This window comes from Perognathus longimembris, chromosome 1, assembly GCF_023159225.1.
Source record: "Perognathus longimembris pacificus isolate PPM17 chromosome 1, ASM2315922v1, whole genome shotgun sequence".
Classification (NCBI taxonomy): Eukaryota; Metazoa; Chordata; class Mammalia; order Rodentia; family Heteromyidae; genus Perognathus; species Perognathus longimembris.
Window position 1 is genome coordinate 154,010,933 of NC_063161.1, and position 23,833 is coordinate 154,034,765.

General features: G+C 53.6%; 2 protein-coding genes across 2 annotated transcripts; one reads left to right on the forward strand and one right to left on the reverse strand.

Moving 5' to 3' along the window:
* The first annotated feature begins 15,540 nt into the window (after nucleotides 1-15,540).
* Wdr38 (WD repeat domain 38) lies at nucleotides 15,541-19,681 on the forward strand. The gene is made up of 9 exons (XM_048342543.1): nucleotides 15,541-15,647; nucleotides 16,326-16,446; nucleotides 17,830-17,946; nucleotides 18,047-18,144; nucleotides 18,244-18,324; nucleotides 18,400-18,531; nucleotides 18,616-18,765; nucleotides 19,405-19,452; nucleotides 19,571-19,681. Exons 1-9 carry the CDS (start codon nucleotides 15,582-15,584, stop codon nucleotides 19,652-19,654), a joined length of 897 nt encoding a protein of 298 aa, XP_048198500.1. The 5' UTR covers nucleotides 15,541-15,581; the 3' UTR covers nucleotides 19,655-19,681.
* A 134-nt stretch (nucleotides 19,682-19,815) lies between these two features.
* Nucleotides 19,816-23,040, reverse strand: Rpl35 (ribosomal protein L35). The gene is made up of 4 exons (XM_048342570.1): nucleotides 22,933-23,040; nucleotides 22,505-22,641; nucleotides 21,754-21,835; nucleotides 19,816-19,994 (listed from the first exon to the last, which is right to left on the reverse strand). Exons 1-4 carry the CDS (start codon nucleotides 22,933-22,935, stop codon nucleotides 19,845-19,847), a joined length of 372 nt encoding a protein of 123 aa, XP_048198527.1. The 5' UTR covers nucleotides 22,936-23,040; the 3' UTR covers nucleotides 19,816-19,844.
* Between the last annotated feature and the right edge of the window lie 793 nt (nucleotides 23,041-23,833).

Consider the following 23,833-nt stretch of genomic DNA (forward strand, 5'->3'; position numbering starts at 1 on the left):
GGAACACACTGGGCTTTCAGAACGAGTGCCCGCTGGCAGGAAGAATTATCACGGAGAATTATCTGCCATGAGCACGGGGTGGCATTTCACGTGCCAAAGGTTGGCTGGTCCCGCCCAGGCCCTAGCTGCTTGGCTCCAGGGCCCTCATTCCAACTGCAGAAGGACAGAAACTTTATTCTTCTTCCCCAGAGAGGAGCTTCCACCCCTCACCATCTGCACAGAGCCTCCCCTACCCCAGTCACCCCCCATCCCAACCCAGGACCCCAAGCTTTCTTTGCTTAGAGCTCGGCCCAATGCAGATTAGGCAAAGACGAATCAAAGCCAAGTTGCCCAGGTCCTTTGAAGCCAGGGATTTGATTGACAGGCAAGTCATTGTTTGCAGATGTCCACCCCGGCCTGCTCTGGCTTTTCTGCAAAGGCCCTGACAGGTGGAAACAGCTGTCACAGCCTGAGACAAACCTCTTGTGCAACAGCCAGGGCTTCTGAGCCCCTTGGCTTTCGCCTTGAGTCCTGGTTCTCCGCTTGCCACAGGTGTAACTCCCCCTCCCCCCCCCATATTTGAAGTCTCTGATCTCAGCTTTCTCATTTGTCAAATGAGGATAACAGCCTTGATCAGGCATCAGGTTGGGGTGGGTTGTCAGCAAACACAAATGTATCCTCAGAACAGATGAAGCTTCTTGCCTACGATGACAAACAGCAAAGAGAAAGAGGACTTTCTTCTCTTAGCTGTGTCTATTCAGATTGATTAGTAGTGACTGTCTATGTGACTTACCCATCCAGGCCCCATGTGAAAGCGATGGGTAATATCTGCCCTGAGACTAAGAAGGCAGGTGATGGAGTATAAGCCATAGCTCTCCTTTCTACTTAGAACAGTCTAAATGGCACTTTGCACTCTAGTTGGCTGGTTTGGAGCAGCATGCTCCATACTGATTTTCCTGTTTCATGTATCTTCCTATACTCTGACCTTTGATTCAGCTTCCTCATGTGCTTTAAGTGGTTGACAGTATACCTGTCTGGCAAGCCAAAGGCTTGAGTTTAAGCCCCAGTGCTGTTGTCCCCACTCCCCACCCCATGCCCCCACCAAAAAAAAAAAAGGAGAAATGTAGGAAAGACAAGGAATAAAATGAAAAACATAAAAAATATAAACTACTATAATGAAATAGCATATTTCTGGGGCTAGAGATGTAGCTGAGTGGTAGAATACTTGCCTACCATACACTGAGCCCTTGGGTTTAATCTCTAGCACCAGAAAAAAAAAAAAAAAAGAGAGAAAGATAGGGCTGGGGATATGGCCTAGTGGCAAGAGTGCTTGCCTCGTATACATGAGGCCCTGGGTTCAATTCCCCAGCACCACATATATAGAAAATGGCCAGAAGTGGCGCTGTGGCTCAAGTGGCAGAGTGCCAGCCTTGAGCAAAAAGAAGCCAGGGACAGTGCTCAGGCCCTGAGTCCAAGCCCTAGGACTGGCCAAAAAAAAAAAAAAAAAAGATAATGGGGCAAATAGCACTTCTTCCTGCTCTATGCACATATACGCAAGTTTTGGTGGTACTAAGGTTTGAAATCAAGGTCTCCCACTTGCTAGGCAGGTGCTCTACCACTTGAACTACACCCAGCTTTTATCCCAGCTGTTATACTGGCCTTGTTCCATGCTGGGCATTTTCTTTCTCAGTCCCTCTAGATTAATGCCCCTGCTCCCTTCAGATCAACTGTCACCTCCTCCAGAGGGCCTTCTCTGTTCTTTGTGGCTTCATCAAAGAGCTAGTACCTTCCTGTAGCTCTGGCCACAGTTGCAATTAAAAACTTTACATGTGGCATTATTTGATCATTATTTGATCATACCCCCAGCATGCAAGCAGGTACTGGGCCTTGAGCGCTGGGCCTTCTGGTCTTGCTTAGCTTTGTTTTGCTCCAGGCTAGCACTCTATCACTTGAGCATGACTCCAGTTCCAGCTTTTTTCCCCCAGGTAATTGGAGATAAGTGTCTCAAGGCTGGCTTCAAACCCAAATCCACAGTTCTCAGCCACCTGAGTAGTTAGGATTACAGGCATGAGGCACCAACTGGTTATTTTCTTTCTTTCTCTCTTTCTCTCTTCCTTCCTTTCTTTCGTCTTTCTTTCCTTCCTCCCTCCTTCCCCTTCCTTTCTTCCCCCCTACCTTCCTTCCTTCCTTCCTTCCTTCCTTCCTCCCTCCCTCCCTCCCTTCCTTCCTTCCTTCCTTCCTTCCTTCCTTCCTTCCTTCCTTCCTTCCTTCCTTCCTTCCTCCCTTCCTTCCTTCCTTCCTTTCCTCCCTTTCTTTTGCAATACTAGGAATGGAACCTCACACATGCTAGGCCAATAAACAGCTACTGAGCAGACAGGTGAACCTGTACATCCCAGGGGGAGATGTGGCGGTGTGGAGAGCCTGGCTGAGCCTGTGGGCTCTGGGCAGGGAGGTTTGTTCCAGGGAGGTTCAGCCCTGGCTTTGCATCTTAGGCATAGCTCAGTGACTACGCTCACACACTTGCGTGAGTGGCTGGGTTATTTTATTTTCCTCTCTGTCCTCCCAGCTGGTTTATGATGTGATGAGCATCATTTATAAGGGGTTGTGTCATTTTTACAAAAACAGGGTTTTTTTTAAATGAAGAAAAACATTCATTTTCAACTATTTGATATGTGGGAGGAACTGGTTGGAATTCTAGAAAGTTCTTCCTTTCCCTGTCTGTTCCCCTTTCTTCCTCCTGTGACTGCTAACCTCCCCTTCTGTAACATGGCTCCTCCTTCTTTTGTGGGTAGTTTTAGGTTTGTTACCAAGATCCAAAAGGGAGCCAGGGGTCAGGGGCTCACAACTGTAATCCTAACTACTCAGGAGGCTGAGATCTGAGGATCACAGTTAGAAGCCAGCCCAGGCAGGAAAGCCCATGAGACTCTTATCTCCAATGAACCAGCAAAAAAGCCAGAAAAGGTCCAATTGGTAGTATGCCAGCCTTGAGAGAAAAGCTAAAGGATAGCATCTATAGGTCCTGAGTTCAAGCCCCAACACCAGCTTGAAAGTAAAACAAAGAAAAAAACCCAAGACCCAAAAGGCTCCTCTGGGCTCGTGCTTAGAAACAAAGCATATGATTAATTTCCATGAGAAAATCACACAGGTGTGGGTGTTTGCTTTTTCCCTGAAAGCTGAAATTTGGAAAGTCTGAAATAGCTGGCTCTTTTCATAAAGTCTTGGAATCTATTCTCAAAGCTATGCTCAGCTGCATAGTGTACCTGGTGAAATGGCCATCGGTAAACTCATGCAGTTCTTCGGTCTCCTGTTCTGTCCCTGCGCCTGGCCCATCCGCAGTGTGAGAGCATGGAGATGGAGCGGATCTGGTCCCCATTGCCGGAGAGACACAATCACAACAGCCACTTAAACCAACACCAGAGCTCCAGAGACTGCTGGGGGGAGGGTGTGAGCAGAGGCTGACCCCGATGGGAAGAGGGATGGGATGCTGGAGGTGGGTTTCAGCGTTGTGGAGGCATAGAATCTGCTGGAACAGTAGTTGAGTGCCCGCATGCACACTCCCTGGCTCTGAGTCCTGCCTTCCCCGCCTCTTGGCCCTAGGATGCTGGGCCCATTTTCCCCCTCTCTCTAGGCCTCTGTGTCTGTGCATTCAGCAGAGTGAGTCTGAGAACCTCCCTTGGGGAGGTGACAGATTGATGAATTCAGGTGAATTTGTGTGAAGAGCTAGACCAGCCCTGGCACTGGATTGGTGCCTGACAAATCATTGTCCCAGGCTTGGTGTGCTGAGCTGAGCCAAAGCAGGCAACGCGGTGGTGGACGTGAGCATCGGGCAGGGGAAGAAAGGAGCCAGGGAGGTGTTTGCTGGGAGCCCAGGCGGGCAGGCATGGTGGAGAGGCTGGGAGGCATGTAGGGTGAGTGGCAGCAAGCATTTAGGAGTTGAAAGATACTGTCAATCCAGGACAGCCCCCAGATTCTGGCCAATGGGAGTGGCAGAAGCAGGTGCCACCTGGTGGTGGGTAGGTGCGATGCAGGAAAGGGTGGATTCTGTTTCCTTCCCATGAGACACATTCTTGATGTGAGCTATGTAGGGTAGACACATGGCTGGGTGTGGAAGCTGAGCCCTGCTCCAACTTCTTTCTCTTCCGGTTTGTGGGGTCCAGGGACTCTGGTCTCTACAGGCCTGTGGTAGCATGCACTGGTTGTCACCAGGGCCCGATGCAGTCTAGATAGGTACTGCCTCACTGTCAGGAAATGAAGGAAGGCAGAGCTGAAGGTGACTGGAACCCCAGAGGCCGTGGGTGCCCTCCCTCCGGTAGGCAGTCTGCTCACCAGGATCCAGGGCTACTGCTTACCTGGGCATACGGGTTATTTGGCTCTCTTTGACTCTTTCAGAAACTAAAAGTACCCACTACTCAGGGGGAACAAACCTTTTATTTTCTGGGCCCTGTACTGAGGGCTTGGAGTTTGAGCCCAAGAAAGAGGTTATATCCACCCCTGTTTTTCCTGGTGCTGGGACCTTGGACTCTAACTCAGAACCTTGTCCATGGTGGACAGCTGCTCTGCTACTGACCTACACCACTTCCGGTTTTCTGATAGTTAATTGGAGATAGGAGTCTTGCAAACTTTCCTGGCTGGGCTGATTCCAACTGTGATCCTCAGATCTCAGCCTTCTGAGTAACTAAAATTATAGGCGTGAGCCACCAGCACCGGGCAAACTCTTGGTTTTTGAGACGAGATCTTGTCATGTGTCCCAGGCTAGCCTACTAGATCTCCTGCCTCAGCCTCCTGTATGCTGGGATTCTGGGTGTGCCCTTACCATACCTGATACTGTCAACTTCACAGATGAGGATGGTGAGGGCACCAAGGCTCAGGGAGATGAAGGGCTTTGCCTGGCAACACACACCTGGTCAGATAGATGGCCCAGCCTGGAGTTCTCAACTGTTCTGAGAGGACTTCATTTCAAGCTTTCTTTCAGAGCCAACTTGGGTGATGGACATTTGATTTTTTATTTTATTGCATTTATGTGCCAGTCATGGGGCTTGAACTCAAGGCCTGAACGCTGTCCTTAAGCTTTTTCACTTAAGGCTAGTGTTCTACCACTTGAGCCCCAGCCTCACTTCCAGCTTTTTTTTTTTTTTGCCAGTCCTGGGGCTTGAACTCAGGGCACTCTGCCACTTGAGCCACAGCCCTACTTCCAGCTTTTTTCTATATACATGGTGCTGAGGAATCAAACCCAGGGCTTCATGTATTCGAGGCAAGCACTTTACCACTAGGCCATATTCCCAGCCCACTTCCAGCTTTTTTTTTTTTTCTTCTTCTTCTGGTAGTTAATTGGAGATAAGCGTCTCATAGACTATTCTGCCTGTGTTGGCTTTGAATTGTGATCCCCAGATCTCAGCATGTAGAGTAGCTAGGATTATAGGCATGAGCCACCAGTCCCAGGCTGGACATTTGTCTTTTTTTTTTTTTTTTTTTTTTTTTGGCCAGTCCTGGGCCTTGGACTCAGGGTCTGAGCACTGTCCCTGGCTTCTTCCCGCTCAAGGCTAGCACTCTGCCACTTGAGCCACAGCGCCGCTTCTGGCCGTTTTCTGTATATGTGGTGCTGGAGAATCGAACCTAGGGCCTCGTGTATCCGAGGCAGGCACTCTTGCCACTAGGCTATATCCCCAGCCCCTGGACATTTGTCTTTAAGAACAGCTTCCAGAAAGCATGGGGATTACATAAAGAAGTAATCTCCAAACACATGTGTCTAGATTTTATCTTTAAGAAATACTCTGTTGAAGGCGGTTTCAGGGCTCATCTGCAAATAACGTTGAAGTGTAAGAACTCAGAAGATGGGAAAGGCAGGAACAGCACTCATCTGCCAGCACTTGGTGGGCTCGGATGCTGCCCAATTCCTGGCCTTCTGAGATGCCCCAGGCCTTGCCCGACTGCAGACCTTGGGGAGCCCTCCACCCCTTAGGGGTCTTGGCCAAAGCCACTTCCTCAGCTGAGGGCTGAACTGTGTGGCCCTGCCTGGGGGCTGGCCTGTTTCCCAGCTCTGCTGTTTGCCTTAATTTGCCAGAGGCCATCCATCCCACAGCCCGGGGCCTGGGTTTTGCTGCTTCCTGGCCCCCTGGGGTAGGGCAGGGAAGAATCAGGCTCCAGATGCTGTGGGATCTGGGTTCTCACTGTGGGACCCTCAGGTTTGTAATAGACCTAGTTATGTTTGAATATAGGCTATGGAATTAGACCTCAGGTTAGAACCCTCTCCCCCCCCCCCCCCGCCCCGACCTGACCACTTCCCAACTTAGTAACCCCTGGGAACCCTGCTGCCCTCTGACCCTTAGCGTCCTTGCTTCTTGAATGAGGACTAACATGCTGACGTCACAGGCAGGCCCTAAGACTAACCCAAATGCATACAGAACTGAACAGTGTCCGACAGGAACCCAAGGCCTGGTGACTGTGGGCTGTTCCTATTGCTATGCCCTTGAGCAGTGTATTCACTGCAGCCTCAGTTTCCCCATCGGTAGGGCGGCGATGATGCTAGACTCCTCATCTCAGAAGGCTGTGAAGCTGATGTGTGATGAACCTCTTAGCACAGTGTGTGGTGATTAGCAAAAGTTCAACCAATTATTAACAAGCATTTGCATTACCCCCAAAGCCTCCTGGGAGTTAGTTCACACAGACAAAACTGCCACAGGAAGCTAAAGGGTTAACGTCATGAGAGAAGCAAAGCCCCCAGCACAGAATCTGCAGGGACTGCCAAGCCCCTCAGGAGGCGGCCGGAGGTTTCGGTTTTGAGGTTGGGGACAGGGCTGGGAGAAGGCAGGTTGCCCAGGACAAGGGTGGGGTGGGGCCGGGTGGGGCAGCCTGGAATCTGAGCCTGTGGGTGGGACAGGGGCTGGGCTCCCATCTGGCCATGAGCTCAAGTGAGGCCCTCCCCTGTGAGCTTGGCTTTCTTCATCTTCTGAAGACTCCAAGGGCGCATCCGTGACGCTGCTAGGAGGACCGGCGTGGGGAGAAGCTGGCTTCATTCCATCTCCTGCACCGGGAGCGGGGCAGGTTCTAGACTCCTGGGCTCACCTTCCTCAGCCAGCCCTTCATGGCTGAGCAGCCCCAGATGCATTGTGGGATCCTCAGCAGGGGGGTGACCATGTCCTGGTGCACTGGCTCTGCTGAGGGGACCCAAAGGGCGTGGACACCCCCTTCTGTGCCTGGCCAACTACTGCGGAGATCCACCCAGCTACCAGCCTAGTGAGCCATCTCCCAGGGGCACCGGCCCCTGGTCTCCAGCCACAGGAGCCCTGTGGGGCCTGGCACACAGACCGACTTTGCTCCCTGGAGGGATTCATTACACAGACTTTCATTAATAGTCCAATAGTTTGGCGCTTACTGTGTGCATTTGTCATACAAGTAGAGCCGGGACTCTGATCCCACCCAGAGTGAGAAGACTTCCAACTCCTCACCCAGTGTGACACACCGAGGGTCAACCCGGGCAGCCTGGCACCACCCTGGCTGAGTCTGGGGAAAGAACACATGTTCAAGGGTCTGAAGGCCTGGGTTCTGCCTCCCTCCCTCCCTCCCTCCCTTCCTTCCTTGCTCTCAGGAAACCAGAAGTGGCACTGTGGCTCAAAGTGGTAGAACTTAAGCCTTGAGCAAAAGAGCTCAGGAGGGGCTGGGAATGTGGCTTAGTGGTGGATTGCTTGCCTAGCATGCATGAAGCCCTGGGTTCGATTCCTCAGTACCACATAAACAGAAAAAGCCAGAAGTGGCACTGTGGCTCAAGTGGTAGAGGTGCTAGCTAGCCTTGAGCAAAAAAGAAGCCAGGGACAGTGCAAGGCCCTGAGACCCAAGCCCCAGAACTGGCAAAAAAGAAAAAAGAAAAATGAAAAGAGCTCAGAAACAGTGTCCAGGCCCTAGTTCAAGCCCCACAAATGGCAAAAAAAAAAAAAAAAAAGAATGGAGAGGTTGAATGCTGGTGGCTCTCAGGAGACTGAGATCTGAGGATCACAGTTCAAAAACAGACCAGGCAGAAAAGTCTTTGAGACTCTTGTGTCCAATTAATCAGCAAAAAGTCAGAAGTAGAGGTGTGGCTCAAGTGGTAAAATGCCATCCAGTGCCCAGGCCCCAGGTTTAAGCCTCAGTACAGGCATCCCCCCTATACACACACACACACACACACACACACACACACACACACACACACGAGTGGGAGGACCCATTTGGGGCCTGGGGATGGGCCAGCTGCCTGGTTGTGGGACAAGGAAGTCCTATCGCACCATTCCTGAGCTATTTCATTGAGCACATAGCACATGCCAGGCCTGTACACTTCAGGTTTTCCACTGCCTACAAGGCTAGACCAATTCAATGAGGGCCCTCATTTGCCAGGTGAGGAAACTGAGCCTTATGCTGAGTGATTGAAACCAGATGTGGAAAGGTGCTACTCCTTGCAGAAAAGGAAACTGAGGCTGCGGGCTGTTGGGACTTGGAATGTGCAGCTGATGGCAAAGGCTGAGCTCCTGGAAGGCGAGCAAGTCAGAGGAAATCACCACAGAGGCTTCCATCCCCCACTGGACAGGAAGGAGAGGACAATGCCAGACAGACTGGAGGAGGCTCTGCCTCTGCCCCCAGACACCCGGCCCCGGGGACTGACAGGGGCCCATTATCCTGAGGTCTCAGGGGAGGGGGCAGCTGGGCAAACATCAGTCCCCTGGCGCCAGACACAAATGGCCATTGAAACAGCTCAGCTCAGGGAGGGAGCAAAGGGGGAGGGAAGGCGGCTACAACTTGTCCCTTTCCCCACCGGACAGCGAGACCCAGTGGGGCTCCAACACCAGCCCTCTGGCAACAAGGTGAAGGCCTGGGTGGTAGCAAATGATCCCCACAGGTTGTCTACGCTTCACTCACAGTGGCCCAGAGAGGCCTTGCCAGGAGCTCAAAGTCACACAGGAAGCAGAGGCTGCTGATCTGTCTAGTCCTGTTCCACTTCCGGGGCTGAGCTTTGTTTCCCATCCCCCCATTCCCTCCACCTCCGTCAGCAATTGGCTCCTCACAGGGCGGGTCAGATTTCCACAGGCACACGGGTGCCAGGTGTAGTGAGCACAGCCTAGAGGACAGGAGGGCAGAGGGGGGCTCGAGGCCTCCAAGGCCCCGCCCGGAGGTGGCCCCCAGAGCAGCTGGTCCACACCTGCTCCTGCTGTGTGGGGGGCAGGCACTGTGGGGGGACAGACCCTCGTCCATGTCCTGCCTCTACCCCTGCAGCCTCCATTCCCCAGCGATTCACAGAGAGGCCTGCTGTATGATTTAGTGTGTTGTGCACGGCTCCCTGCCCGGCTCAGAGGCTCAGGGCTTTGTTTGTTTGTTCATTTGGGGCTTGAACTCGGAACCCTGTCCCTGAGATTTTTTTTTTTTTTTTTGGCCAGTCCTGGGGTTTTGGACTCAGGGCCTGAGCACTGTCCCTGGCTTCTTTTTGCTCAAGGCTAGCACTCTGCCACTTGAGCCACAGCACCATTTCTGGCCATTTTCTGTATATGTGGTGCTGGGGAATTGAACCCAGGGCCTCATGTATATGAAGCAGGCACTCTTGCCACTAGGCCATATCCCCAGCCCCCTGAGATTTTTTTTTTAATTTTGTTCAAGGCTAGCACTCAATGTAGACACAGCACTACTTCTGGAGATAGGAGTCACATGGACTTTCCTGCCCACACTCACTTGAACCTCGTGTCTCAGATCTGTCTTCCCAGTAGCTAGGATTACAGGCGTGAGCCACCAGCACCAGCGTCAAGGGGTTTAAGTTTTAATGGAAATCATTGGTTTGCATGCTAGCAATAGAGCCGTGTAGTGATGTGACAGGGACCAGGAGAGGGATGAAGTCAGACAGACCCAGGACCAACCCACTCCCCTGGGATAACCCGCCCACAGGGCCAGGAAAGGCTGCTAGAAGTTGGAGTGTGGGCACAGACCTCAGCCACAGCCTGGGAGCGAGGTACAAGGCTGTACCTGTCCGTTTGTCCTCGGACTATTTACCATGGCTGTGTCCAGGACCATTAAAGAAATCAAAAAGGAAATAAGCAGATGAGAGGCTGAGTCCTCCCTGGCTGAGTTGGAGCCCTGATCCCACCCGGCCTGCCTGCCCCGCCCCTCACTCCATCCCCAATCTGGCCCAGGCATCGGAACCCCGGTGGCTCATGGCATCCATTGGTTGGAGCTCAGCCCAGGGTCTCAGCGTGTTCCGTGAAAGTCACCAGACTGAGAGAGAAACTCGCTGAGGCCTGAGAGTTCCGGTCACATGTCAGGGGCCGGGGCCCTCACTGGGAAAGGGGTGAGGGTCAGGCCTTGTTTGTCTTGGGTTCCTCTGGCATTGGGTTGTATTGCTGCTCAAACAGAATAACTGTCTTAGAAAAGACCATACTAAAGATACCATAGGCTGGGTGCTGGTGGCTCACCCCTATAGTTTTAGCTACTCAAGAAGCTGAAATCTGAGGATCGCAGTTCAAAGCCAGCCAGGGTAGGAAAGGCCAAAAGACAATTATCTCCAATTAACCACCAGAAAACTGGAAGTGGCACTGTGGCTTGAAGGGGAAGAGCACTAGCCTTGAGCAAAAGAGCCAAGGGACAGCGCCCAGGCTGAGTTCAAGCCCTACAACAACAACAACAACAACAAGATAGAACAGGGGACTGGGATGTAGCTCAGTGGGGTAAAGTGCTTGCCTAACAAGTGTGACATCTGTGTTCGATCCCCAGTACCAAAAAAGAAAAGACAGAAAACAACAACAAGCCACAGTTTTAAAAAATACAATAGGAGGGTTGGGAATATGACTTAGTGGTAGAGTTCTTGCCTAGCATGCATGAGGCCCTGGGTTCAATTCTTCAGTACCACATAAACAGAAAAAGCTGGAAGTGGCGCTGTGGCTCAAGTGGTAGAGTGCTGGCCTTGAGCAAAAAGCAGCTCAGGAACAGTTCCCAGGCCTTGAATTCAAGCCCCATGACTGGCAAAGAAAAAAACAAAACAACAGGAGCCAGGCACTGGTAGTTCACGTCTATAATCCCAGCTACTCAGAAGACTGAGATCTAAGAATCATGGTTCAAATCCAGCACTGGCAGGAAAGTCTATGAGACTTTTATCTCCAATTAACTGCCAGAAAACCAGAAGTAGCTCTGTGGCTCAAAGTGATAGAGTGCTAGCCTTGAACAAAAGAGCTCAGGGACAGCGCCCAGGCTCTGGGTTCAAGCCCCACCACCAGCAATAAAAAAGTAGGGAGCTGGTGGGCCACACCTGTCATCCTGACTTCTCAGGAGGCTGAGATCTCAGGATCACAGTTCAAAGCCAGCCTGGATAGAAAAGTCTGTGAGACTCTTGTTTATAATGAACCACCAAAAAGTGGAAGTACAGCTGTGGCACAAATACCAGAGCACTAGGATTGAGCAGAGAAAACTCAGGGACAGTGCCCAGACCCTGAATTTCAGCCCCAGTATTGGTACACACACACACACACACACACACACACACACACACACACACAGATGCTCTCTCCTAAGAGTGTATGTCCCCCTACCCTTACCTTATGGGCTAGTCTATGGATAGGAGAGGTCTCTAGTGATAGGCTACAGGGCATCTCTCTCCTCTCTCTCTCTCTCTCTCTCTCTCTCTCTCTCTCTCTCTCTCTCTCTCTCTCTCTCTCTTTCTGTCTCTCTCTCCCCCCTCTCCCCCCCACCACTCCTACCCTATGCATCATTGTTCTCCTAGTTTGGATTTAGAACACAGAAGTTCTGCTTATAACATTGCAGCTGTTACAGTGGTAGAATTAATGCTTTGTGTGATCAAAGTGGGGCTCCAAACAATGCTTTCAAGACTCGCTGGGCGGCTGGGAGCCAAGGCGATGACATTCAGCCCGCATCGTGGTTGGTCTTGAGGGTTCTCCTGAAGAATCTGTTGTGCAAGTAGCAGCCAGGGTGGGAGTCACTCATGGAAAAAGCACTTCCCGCACAGGCAGTGAATGAAGCTGTTGAAACTCGAGGCTGTTTGGCCTCCAGTGCTGAAGGCTGTATCACAAGAGATGGAGTTTCTAGAAAACTAGAGAGATCAGTGTCCTCTCACTCAGCCCTCGCCAGGCCCCATGAGGTTGTTGCTTGGTTCTGTCCCCATACTTCAGAAAGGGCAATGACAAATCTGTGTATTCCAACACAAGTGGCCTCAGGTACATTGGTTATAGCTCCCTGGTGAACTAGGACCCCTCCGTGCAAATGACTAGAGAGGATCCAGAAAAGAGGCCCCAAAGCCATAGCTCTAGGGAGCAGCTTCTCCTAGCGACAGTGAAGGCCTAGGTAACCAGGACCCCAGACTTACCCAGCTCACCCTGCCCAAGTAAGCCTGGCTTATTCTAAGGCCTGGAGGGAACTGAGAGGCCTCTGAGCCTGGAGCTGCGAGCTGGGAGCTGGCAGGAGCCAGGCAGGGCACGCAGCTTCCTGTCTTGCCATAAAACAGCATTTCCTGCTTCCTGGGGCACTGGTTAGAAAATACTGCCCAGCCCTCCATTATGTAACCTCCCAGACCACACACGATGCTCCAGAAACCGTTTAGGACGCGTGGGACAAGTGGTGGGCCAGATAGCCAGCGAGTTGTTAACAAACAATGGCACAGTGGCGCTCCAGTGGCGCCTCCCCGAGCTGGCACTCTTCAGGGTCCCCCGTGTCCTGCCCTGGCTGTCTCTCCTTCCCTCCCAGAGTTCCGCGCTGTGGGGGTTTGCAAAGACTTTGCTTTGGACATGTACCCCATGTGCACAGAGGCCTACGAAGTGAAGGGTTCTCCTTCGCATGGCCTGATGTCTCTCTAAGAATCTCCTGTCTATGGCTGTCTTGCTGAGGGTGCTGAGCTGCATTCAGGCATGGCTGGTTCAGGTCCTGGGCCTCCCTTTAAGGATGGGAAGATGTGTGAAAAGCCAGTTTGACATGAGACCTGGCAAAGCCCGGACAGCCTGACTAAAGGAGGGCCTGCCTGGCTCTGCTATTCTCTTGGGAAGGGCCTGAGCCAGTGAGTTTCCTCTTTTTTTTTTTTTTTTTTTTTTTTGTTGTTGTTTTGCCAGTCCTGGGGCTTGGACTCAGGGTCTGAGCACTGTCCCTGGCTTCTTTTTGCTCAAGGGTAGCACTCTACCACTTCAGCCACAGAGCCACTTCTGGCTTTTTCTGTGTATGTGATGCTGAGGAATTGAAGCCAGGACTTTGTGCATGCTAGACAAGTGCTCTACCACTAGGCCACATTCCCAGCCCTGATGAGTTTGTTCTTCTCCCACCATTCTAACACCTACTCAAGTGTCTCAGAGACATATCAGGTGGGCGTGGCCCCTGCCCATACTTAGGACTGGCCCCTTCTGCCTCTAATGGACACAGAGTCCCCCATCTCCTCACCCCCCCTGCCCATCTACATCACAAGTATTCTGGGCTGTGAGTTCCTTTGATGAACCTAGGGAAGCACTTGGGAGTTGTTTGCTTTGCCAGTCCCTGGGGCTTGAACTCAGGGCCTGCGTGCTGTCCCTGAGTTTTTTTTTTTCTCAAGGCTAGTGCTCTACCACTTTGATCCACAGCACCACTTCCAGTTTTCTGGTGGTTAATTGGAGATAAGTGTCTCATAGGGACTTCCTTGCCTGGGCTGGCTTTGAACCGTGAACCACAGATCTCAGTCTCCTGAGTAGTTAGTAATTATCGGCATGAGCCACTGGTGCAGGGCACAGTTAGGAGCATTGTGTCTGTTTTGTTGTTTCTGTTGTTGTTGTTTTGTGTGAGTATGGGGTTTGAGCTCAGTACTCAGGGCCTGAGAACTATCCTGAGCTTTTTCACTCAAGTACTCTACCACTTGAGGCACACATCTCCACTTATACCTTTACTGGCTGGTTAACTGGAGAGAAGAATCCCATTCACTTTCCTGCTCAGCCTCAAATCTCAGCCTTCTGGGTAGGAAAGGTCACAGGTATGAACCTCTGGGGCCTGGTTGTGTCTGGGTTTTAAGCTGAGGGTACAAAGGAGTGTTGCCACCTTGTCTGGGCAATTTTAAATATTGATTCCCCCCCCCCCTCAATGAAGATAAGAGTCTCACAGCCAGGCTGATTGCAGGTGGCTCACACCTGTAATCCTTGCTACTCAGGCTGATATCTAAGGATTTTGAAGCCAGCCAGGGCAGGAAAGTCCATGGGACTCTCAGTGCCCTAGGAGTCCATAGCAGCCGTTTCCAGCTGCAGACTTCAGTCACCATCCTAAGGGCCTGGGGACAAGGGCTCTGGGGCTGGGGGTGCACCTCCCAGAGTACAGCTTCGTCCTAGTTTAAGGTCAAATGCTTGTCCTCCCCAGTGCCACCAGATACACAAACATGTCCAGAGACGACGGGGCTTGGGGTGGAGGTGGTTCCTGAGCAGAGGGGTCCCAGGATCTTATTCTGGGAGAACTTTCCTGGGAGCCGTGTGTGTGCGCAAGCACGCGTGGGCGCATGTGCCCTTCTAGTCCCAGCTCAGTCTGATTTCTGAGGCGGCAAGTCAGTGACTTAGGCCCCCTGGGAGTGCCGGGGGGGGGGGGGGGGCGCCTCAAAGCCGCCATTGTCGCCCCCTTAGCCCGCCTGACTGTCTAGGGCCGAAAATAGAGCAGGAATACAGTGATCTCGTGAGAAGTTTCTGGCAAAGGGGTGAAGGGGGAGGGGCGTGAGTCACCGCTGGGAACCCTCAAATTTGAAGCTCCCAAAGCCCAACTGCCCCGCCTGGCCCCAGGGAGCCTGGAATTCTCCGGGGATGGGGTGGGGTCTGGCCCCACACTGGTCCTGCTGAGGCTGGGGCTGGGCTGCGCTGGCTTCAGCTCCACCATGGAGGTGCTGGGTGACTGTGTGGTGGTCCTTCTGAGGCCTCAGTTTCCCTGACGCACTGAGTCAAGGACCTCCACGTCTGTGCCAGGACCCTGGTATCCAAGCTGAGTGTCCAAGGGGGTGACCCTTGGGTGCCATCCCCAGACACAGGGCCGGTCTCCCCGTGTCTCCTAGTCTCAGGGTGACCTCACTTGCAAGGTCCTGATCTTCCTCCGTCAGCCCCACCGCAGGGGCAGCCAGCGCGGGCTGTAGCCGCCTCTTCCCAGGCCCTGCGCTTTCCGCTCGCCTCCCTCCGGGCACCTGCCTTGGGCCAGGCCCTCGACCCTGCAGTCCTGCGGTGCCAAGCTGGGGAATCCGGCCGTGCAGATGGGGGAATTGGCTTCATTTCGTTTTTAAGCTGGTGTTAGAGGGGAGGGACATCCAAGTGGGGGACCAGGCTTGGAGCCTCGGTGGCTGGGCCCGGCGCGCCCCCTGGCGGCCGCTCTGCGCACCATCTCGTCCCGCGGCCCGAGATGCTCGGCCGGGGCGGCCTTCGCCTCTCTCCACCTTCCCAGGGCTGAAACGCACGCGTTGCTGTCTCTCCTCCCTCCTCTTGGCTTCCGGAGACCCCACTGCGGCTGCGCCACCCGGCCCTGGTTGCCATGGAGACGGGTGTACACAGATTTTTACCCTCTCCACCCCCTACCCCTCCTTCCCCTGCCACCGGGTCCTAGGCCCGGCCCTGCCCGCGGGACAACGACCACCTGGAAAAGGAGCCCGCCGGGCAGGGCGCCCATGAAGAATGAGCTGGGCCTCAGGGATGCTGGCCGTGGGGAGAGTGAAGTTCTTTGGCAAACACCGTGGGGAGGTGAGGGCCCAGCCGCTAGGATCCTGGCTTTTAAGTGGCTGTGTGTGTGTGTGTGTGTGTGTGTGTGTGTGTGTGTTGTGTGCGTGCATGCATTCTCTGGGCTCCAGCTCCATAATGAACTCTATAATCTCCTTTATTTTTGCTGCCAGTCCTGGGGCTTGAACTCAGGACCTGGGTGCTATCCCTGAGCTTTTTCACTGGAGGTTAGCACTCTACCACTTGGAACATTTCCACTTCTGGTTTTCTGTGGTTAATTGGGGATAAAAGTTCCCACAGTTGTTCCTGCCCTGGCTGGCTTAGACCCATGATTCCCCCCCCCCCCCCCACACCAAGATCTCAGCCTCCTGAGTAGCTAGGATTACAGGCACGAGCCACTGGTGCCTGGCTGGACTCTTATCTCTGGTTCTTACAAGGGCTCCTGTGTTCTTGGACTCTGGCTCTGAAGATGATAGACTCAGAGCTTAGAGCATTCAGCTTTGGCTCTAGAATGGGCTGTGATGCTTCTGGGTTCCAGCTCCGGGCTCAAGTTTACAGGGTTGTAGGGGTTTAGTGGGCTTGAAGTCCAACCTCCCACCCCAGGCTTCTGGGCAGTTGAGGGCCTTCACAGTATAGGGTGACAGCAGAGGGGACAGGTGTCTCCTGCTCCAGAATGGGGCCACTTCTGTGCTCTGCTTCCAGGTCAACTGTTCTGCCTTCTCCCCTGACCACCGGATCCTGCTCACAGCCTCAGACGACGGCTGCGTCTATGGCTGGGAGACCCAGAGCAGGCAGCTGTTGTGGAAGGTGGCTGACCACACAGGTGGGGCTCTGCAGTGTGACTACGAGATGGAGGCCCAAGGGCCTGGTTTGCCATTCTGCAGAGCTCAGTTCAGTGAGCTCCCATGTGGAGGCAGGACACGGAGCACTGTCCCTGGGCTTCTTTTGCGCAAGGCTAGCACTCTACCACTTGAGCTACAGCACTGCTTTCTGTTTATGTGGTAGTAAGGAATTGAACCCGGAGCTTCATGCATGCTAGGCAAGCACTCTACTGCTAAGCCACATTCCTAGCCACTGTGAGACTCTTATCTCTAATTAACTATCAGAAAACCAGAAATGGCACTGTGGCTAAAGTGGTAAAGTGCTGGCCTTGAGCAAAAAGAGCTCAGGGACAGTGCCCAGGCCCTGAGTTCAAGCCCCACAACCTACCAAAGCACCCCCCCCCCAAAAAAAACCCACAGAAAAACAAACTGTGCTTCCCTCCGTTCTAAGTACAATGAAGGCTACTGCTCTAGGTGCAGTCACATAGTATTTCTCTTTCTGTGACCGGTGTATTTCCCTAGGCCTAATGTCTTCAAGGGCTACTATGTTGTACCTGCCACTATTTGTTGTCACATGAACCATCTCCTCCCTAACACAATGGGGTAGCAGTGGCTCACCTGTAGGACAAGACAGTGCAAACCCAGTACCTAGTTCCCACAATGAACTCAGCGGGAGGAAAAAACAAACCAAACCAGGGAACTGGGTGCTCGTGGCTCCTGCCTGTAATCCTAACTATCCTGGAAGCTGAGCTTTGATGATCATGGTTCAAATCAGCCCTGGCAAGAAAGTTGGTGAGATTTTTTTTTGCCAGTCCTGGGGCTTGGACTCAGGGCATGCGCACTGTCTCTGGCTTCTTTTTGCTCAAGGCTAGCACTCTATCACTTGAGCTATGGCACCACTTCTGGCCATTTTCTATACATGTGGTGCTGGGGAATTGAACCCAGGGCTTCATGTATACAAGGCAAGCACTCTTGCCACTAGGCCATATTCCTAGCCCCCTCTGTGAGATTCTTATTCCCAATTAAGCACCAAGAAGGTGAGTAGAGCCGTGGCTCAGGTGGTAGACTGCTAGTCTTGAGCAAAAACTTCAGGGATAGCACTCAGACCTAGAGTTTAAGTCCTGGGAATGCCACAAACAAACCAAGACACAGGCAATGTCTGTGCAGGATAACCAATGCACGCCATGGAGAGGCTGGGGCCAGGCCGAGGGGTCAGATTCATTGGAACCTGGGCTAGGCTCTTGGGATGTTTCTGGGAGCCGCCTGAATTGACCTTGGGCACATTGGGCTGGGTTTCCAGTCTGAGTTTGTGGGAGAGGTGGAGGTGATGAGCTAGAGTGGTGGGGGCAAGCACAGGAGGGAGGGCAGTTGTTTCCCCACTCCAGGCCCGGTCAAGTTCTGCTGCTTCTCCCCGGATGGCCATCTCTTTGCCAGCTCCTCCAAAGACTGCACCATCCGTCTGTGGGACGTGGCCAGAGCCAAGTGTGTGCAGGTGCTGCGGGGTGAGTTGGGCCAGGCAGGCCTGCGGGCACCGGGCCAGGACGGGCTTCTTGGTGGACTTGGTGCGTTGTGACACATGCCTGCCCGGGCGGGGGGCTGCAGGTCACCAGCGGAGTGTGGAAACGCTGAGCTTCAGCCCTGACTCCAGGCAGTTGGCATCGGGCGGCTGGGACAAGCGGGTGATGCTCTGGGAAGTGCAGGTGTGGAGGGGCGGGGCTGAGGCGGGGAAGCCCCTCCCCCCCATGCAGGTAGGCCAGGGCCCCACCGCTGCCTCCCATGGCTCCCGGTTCTCTTCTCAGTCGGGCCGCACTCTGCGCCTCTTGGCTGGACATCGGGATTGCATCCAGAGCAGTGACTTCTCCCCCAGTGCCGACTGCTTGGTGAGCCCAACTGCACCCCACCCTGCCTCAGCAGCCCCAGGGGGGCACCTCATTCATGGCCTGGCTCACCAACAGGCCACCGGCTCCTGGGACTCCAGCGTACGCATCTGGGACCTGCGGGTGGGGACCCCAGCCTTCTCTCACAAGGAGCTAGAGGGTCACAGTGGCAACATCAGCTGTCTAAGCTACTCGGCCTCTGGTCTCCTGGTAAGCTTCCTGGCTGGCCTCGCGACTTTCAAGGGTGCAGGCCATTTGGGAGCTCCGCACCCAGACTTGGAACTGTCCCTGCAGGCATCCGGCTCCTGGGACAAGAGCATTTGCATCTGGAAGCCAGCAACTAGCAGCCTGCTCCTCCGCTTGAAGGGCCATGCCACCTGGGTGAAGAGTGTGGCCTTCTCTCCTGACCAGCTGCAGCTGGCCAGTGTTGGCTACTGCCGCACGGTAAGCCCAGCCGCCCCAGCCCAGCCCTTCCTCCTGAGAAAGCCTTTCCTCACACCACACAGCCCAATCGTCACACGCTCACACACCTACCTTGCTCCAACTAGATAGAAGTGGGCAAGACCCAAGTACTGCCTAGTGCGGGGCACACAATCCCCAACTAGTGGCACCACACGCACATCTCTACTTCAGGGCTTTAAACTTCAAGCTTCACATTCCCTCCACCACTGAAGTGATGCTGCCAGCCATTTTTTTTTTGCCAGTTTGGGGGCTTGAAATCAGAGCCTGGGCACTGTCCCTGAGCTTTGTGCTCAAGGCTAGCACTCTACCACTTGAGCCACAATGCAATGCTACCTTCCAGCCTTCTTGCTGGGGCTGGCTTCAAACTGTGACCCTCCCATGTCCTGAGAAGCTAGGGTTTCAGGTGTGAGCCACCAGTGCCCAAGCTAGCTATTTTCTTCTGTTTTTCATAGGGCCTGAACTCAGTACCTAGGAGCTATCCCTAACTGTTGGCCATGGGCACCCAGCCCAGCTGTGCTTCTTGCTATTTGATTAGAGTTGAGCAAACTTCTCTCAGCCCTACAGACTACATGCTACCCCCAAAGGCCGTGTTCCCCACTCTTGCCCACTTTTTACTTTTAGGTCAAAGTCTGGGATCTCAAAACAGGAAAGTGCATTGAGAGCTTGAAGGTAAGGCCATGCTGGCGGTACTGTAGGGACCAATGCTATGACTCTCTGACCCCACAAGGGGCCTGGGGAGGGGGGGGTGTTTAGGAATTGAAAACCCAGAGCTTGGTGCTGCTTCTAGCAAGGAGTCCTGGATGTGGCCCACTCCTGTGTCTTCACCCCAGATGGGAAACTCTTCGTGTCTGGAACTGCTGTTAGGAGGTGACAAGGCCACTGCTCAAGTTACCCAGCCCTGCCATGGGCGCACAGGCAGGACAACTCCATACCATAGGCCCAAAGAAACTGAGTGTCATGAGACCCCCATGGCCAATGGCAGGGGCCCACCCTACACCCTGCTCCTCCAGCAAGCACAGAGCAACACCAGCCAGGTTTTCATTTTATTGTTGTGGCGCCGCTTAGGCCTTGACGGCGTACTTGCGCAGAGGGTACAGCCGCTCCTTCCGCTGCTGCTTCTTCGTCTTCAGCTTCTCCTCATGCTTGGTGAGCCGCCGGCGCAGGGCCCGAGTCTTCTTAGGCCGCAGGTCCAGGGGCTTGTACTTCTTGCCCTGTGGCACAGACGGTAGAGTCAATGTGAGCACCAAGATAGGGACTGGAGGAAGGGAAGCTGTGGGGTTCAAGGACGCACTGGGAGGGCTCTGGAGAGGCCAGGGACCCCCAGGAGGTGCTGGAGGGGGGTGGGAGGTTGAACTGCAGTGAGGTTTGTGACATGGAGTCACTCAGCAGAGGGACCCCAATGAGGGTAGGAAGTCAAGTGGCCCCATGCTCACTATCTAAACTCCCCAAGATCCAGGGGACCATCCTCAAATCTGGGTTCCTCCTACTGGCCAGCAGGAAGCCAAAGCCACAATACCATGTAGTACAGGAGGTCCTGTACTGCTTCTCTGAGTCTAAACTGCACAAGACTGGCAGAGGAAGGCGCCGGCAAGCCCTTACAGACACAGGGGCAGAGCCCTCCCTGGCCTAATGGCCTCATGCCTTTCTCTCCCCACCTCCAAGCACAAGGCCTTGTTTTGGGTGCTGGTGCCACAGTGAAATCAGACTTAGAGCAGCCACCGGGCACTCCAAGCATCATAGAGGATTTACAGCAAACCCCTAGTTCTTCCCAGGCTGAAGGTAGAGCTCAATGGCCGAGTGCTTGCCTGGCACACACAAGGCCCTGGGTTTAACTCTTAGTCCCACCCAAATTAATTTTAGTTCCCTAGTCACCACAGCCCTGGTTAACACAGACAGAATTTTGGTGTGACACAGGACATTTCTACTACCACAGAAAGTTCCACCTCCTTGACTGCCATGCTGCCCAACGGTCCCTTCGGAGCCTAAGGAAAACTCCCTTCCAGGTAGCAGCAGCCTAGCCACATTATAGCTTTGGTAGGCCCATTTGGCACTAATTTAGGCAGTTTGCAAGCAAAGCTCCTCATTACTTCAATTAAGGGAGATTACCATGGATAATCAGCAGAAAGAAAAGGCCTTTGGTTCCCTCTCACACTATCGCTGGCTTGGGGGAGGGGAGGTCTTCTACCTGAGCCCTGAGTTCTAGTCGGCTTCAGCCATGTGATCCAATTCCTACCAGTAAAGCAAGTGTTCAAAATGTGTGTGAACAGACTCTTGCTGCTTCTCTTGGAACCCTGACAGCACAGACATTAAGAGCAAGTTCACAAAGTGCTTGGCCAAATCCCAAGCTGAGGAGTCCAGATACCTGGGAACATTTCCCAGAATACCCAGCTGATCTCAAGCTGACTGTGGGTGATTCTGGAAGCCTCACCTCCAAAGCTTTAGACTTTATCACCTGAAGTGAGAATGGCACCCGTTGAGCAAAACATTAGTTCAATGGTAAAGTGCTCATCTAGCACGTGCAATGCCTTGGGTCTGATCTCCAACACCCCAAAACGACACACATCTACCCCAATGGTCCAAGCACACTCAGCTAAGAAAGCTGGATTTAAAACACAAGTCTTGCTGGGCACTGGCGGATCACACCTATAACCCTAGCTACAAGAGGCTGGGATCTGAGGACTGTGGTTTGAAGCTAGTCTAGGCAGCAAAACCCATGAGACACTTATCTTCAATTAACTACCAAAAAGCCAGAAGTGAGCTGAGGCTCAAATGGGACAGCACCCAAGTCCCGAGTTCAAGCCCAGGAACACACACACACACACACACACACCGGGCTGGCACCTAAGTCCCAAGTTCAAGCCCAGGACTAGCAACACACACACCCCGGGCTGGCAATCTGCCAGTGCAGGAGGCTAGTTAAGAGGGCAGAATTTGCTTTCTAAATAAAGCCAACCCCCACAGCTCTCTTACCTTGTAGAATTTCCTGAGGTTTTCTTTCTGAGTCTGGTTAATGACTGTGAGAACACGGGCGATGGATTTACGGACAACTCGGCTACAAAACAGAGACGTTAGTGAGGGTGGGCAGGAACAGCTTCCCAAGGTGGGTCCTGAGGGGCTAGCAATGGGGCAGAGCACTCCCCAGTCATCCATATTCACACAGGAGAAAGGATTCTGGAGGTGAGGGTATTGGGGAGAACACGCATGCCAGCATAGCAGGTGTCCTGTGCCACTTGCCAACGAACCCTTAGAGACTCCTTGGTTAGGTTGGCAGCAAAGACCCTAAAGACTAAGCCGTACCAATCTGACCAGTCTTATTCACTCAGCCGCCCAATGACCATTATGAAGGTTGCTTGGTTTTCAAAAAGCGAGCAAATGCTTGCCATGGGTGGCTCCATCTTTAATCCTTGTCACTCAGGAGACTGAGATCTGAGGATTATAGTTCAAAGCCTGCATTCGCAGCCTCATGTGGCATGGTGCCAGCGTGGAGCAAGAAAGCTAAGAAGAAAGTTATGTGCCCTAGGTGCCAGCAAGAAAAAAAACAAAAAAACATAACAAAACAAAAAACCCACGATAAAGAGAAGTGGAACTCGCACCCGGAAGAACTGAGCTCCTCGTGTGCCAGGGGTGCACAAGCAGGTACCTGAGCAGCCCCTGTCAGGTGTGCAGTGCCACCCCCACCTCCCGCCCCAGGCACACGTACCCCTCCACCAGGATCGCTTACATTTTGGAGAGTTTGGACGCCGCACCACCAGTCACTTTGGCAACGCGCAGCTGGGACAGCTCCACCTTCAAGTCGTCCAGCTGTTTCAGCAGCTCCTCCTTCTTCTTGCCGCGAAGATCCCGAGCTTTAATCTTAGCCTGCGCGGAAAAGGCGCGAGTTCAGTCACCCCGCAAGGCCTCTCGGCCGCCGCGGCCGGCATCGTCCCGGCTGGCTCCCCGACAGGGCCGCCACCCCACTCAGCGTACGGGAAGTCTCAGGAACCCGGTGCGCGCCTCTCGGCGGCTCGAACCCGGGGCCAGGTCATCCCGCGCGGCCCCCCACAGACCGACGAGACAGGCAGATGAGGTCCCCCAGGCTCAGCCCGCGCCCCCCACCCAGCTCCCGCGACTCGGCGACCCTCAGATGGCGCCGGATCCTCTCGCACTCACCATAACTGCAAATCGCTACCGCGGCGGCCGCCTGGTCGAAGGGAAAGAGGAAGAGGCGGGACTGAGCTCCGCAACTACTGCCGGGTGGCGGCGCACGCGGCCAATGGCGTCGCGCCCAGGGATCCTGGCCCCGCCCCCCTCCTTCCGGAGAGCGGCGGTACGTCCTGCCCTCCCTCTAACTCGGAGCGGGCGTTCGGTTTACAGACTGGCCTTGGGTTCTAGGCCTCACCCTTAGGGAAACTGAGGCCCGGAGTGAGCAGCAGCCAGTCGGGTGTGGCGTAGGAAGAGCTTGAATTCGACCATTCAGTCGTCTGTTCGCGTATTTCATTCATTCGGGCAGCTTAGCAGATTTCCCAGCCTGTTCTGAGCTAGGGGCTGGTGATACTAGGTGTTGCTGAGCTAGGTACCTGGAGCCTGGGGAATAGGGCAGAGTGTTTTCCTAGCCAGCCTGGGCTGGAAAGTCTCTTTATCTCCAATTAACCACCAGAAAGCCCTAAGTTGCGCTGTGGCTCAAGGTGGTAGAAGAGCTAGCTGTGAGTAAATAGAGCTCAGGATCTGACAAAAGTGGGAGGTTGTTTTTAGACTGGACGTGCTGGCTTTAAACACGCCATCCCCCTGTCCCAGATGCCCCTGTGCTGGGATTACACCACACTCCATAGGAAAGAGGGGTTGGGATAGGACAGAGTTGGATTCTAGAACGTTCTGGTGGAGGCAGCTTGGCCTAGACTTACTTTGGGTTGATCTAGGCCTCACAATTGGTAAATTGACATTCTATGGCCGAGCCACACCAACTGCCTCTTTGTGAGATGGTTATTTTTGAAAAAGGGTTTCACTTCCTGTGGGGCTTGAACTCTGGCCCTGTGATGCTCGGGTGCCTATCCCTGAGCACTTGGGCTGGTGC

Bases quoted from the DNA above. Each gene is read 5' to 3' on its own strand.
- Wdr38 (XM_048342543.1), top strand. From the start codon at position 15,582: ATGAGCTGGGCCTCAGGGATGCTGGCCGTGGGGAGAGTGAAGTTCTTT. The intron at 17,947-18,046 runs GTGAGTTGGGCC...GGGGGGCTGCAG, and splicing joins GTGTGTGCAGGTGCTGCGGG to GTCACCAGCGGAGTGTGGAA. The intron at 18,145-18,243 runs GTGTGGAGGGGC...TTCTCTTCTCAG, and splicing joins TGATGCTCTGGGAAGTGCAG to TCGGGCCGCACTCTGCGCCT.
- Rpl35 (XM_048342570.1), bottom strand. The intron at 21,836-22,504 runs GTAAGCGATCCT...TCTGTTTTGTAG, and splicing joins GCGTCCAAACTCTCCAAAAT to CCGAGTTGTCCGTAAATCCA. The intron at 19,995-21,753 runs GTAAGAGAGCTG...TCTGTGCCACAG, and splicing joins ACCTCAGGAAATTCTACAAG to GGCAAGAAGTACAAGCCCCT.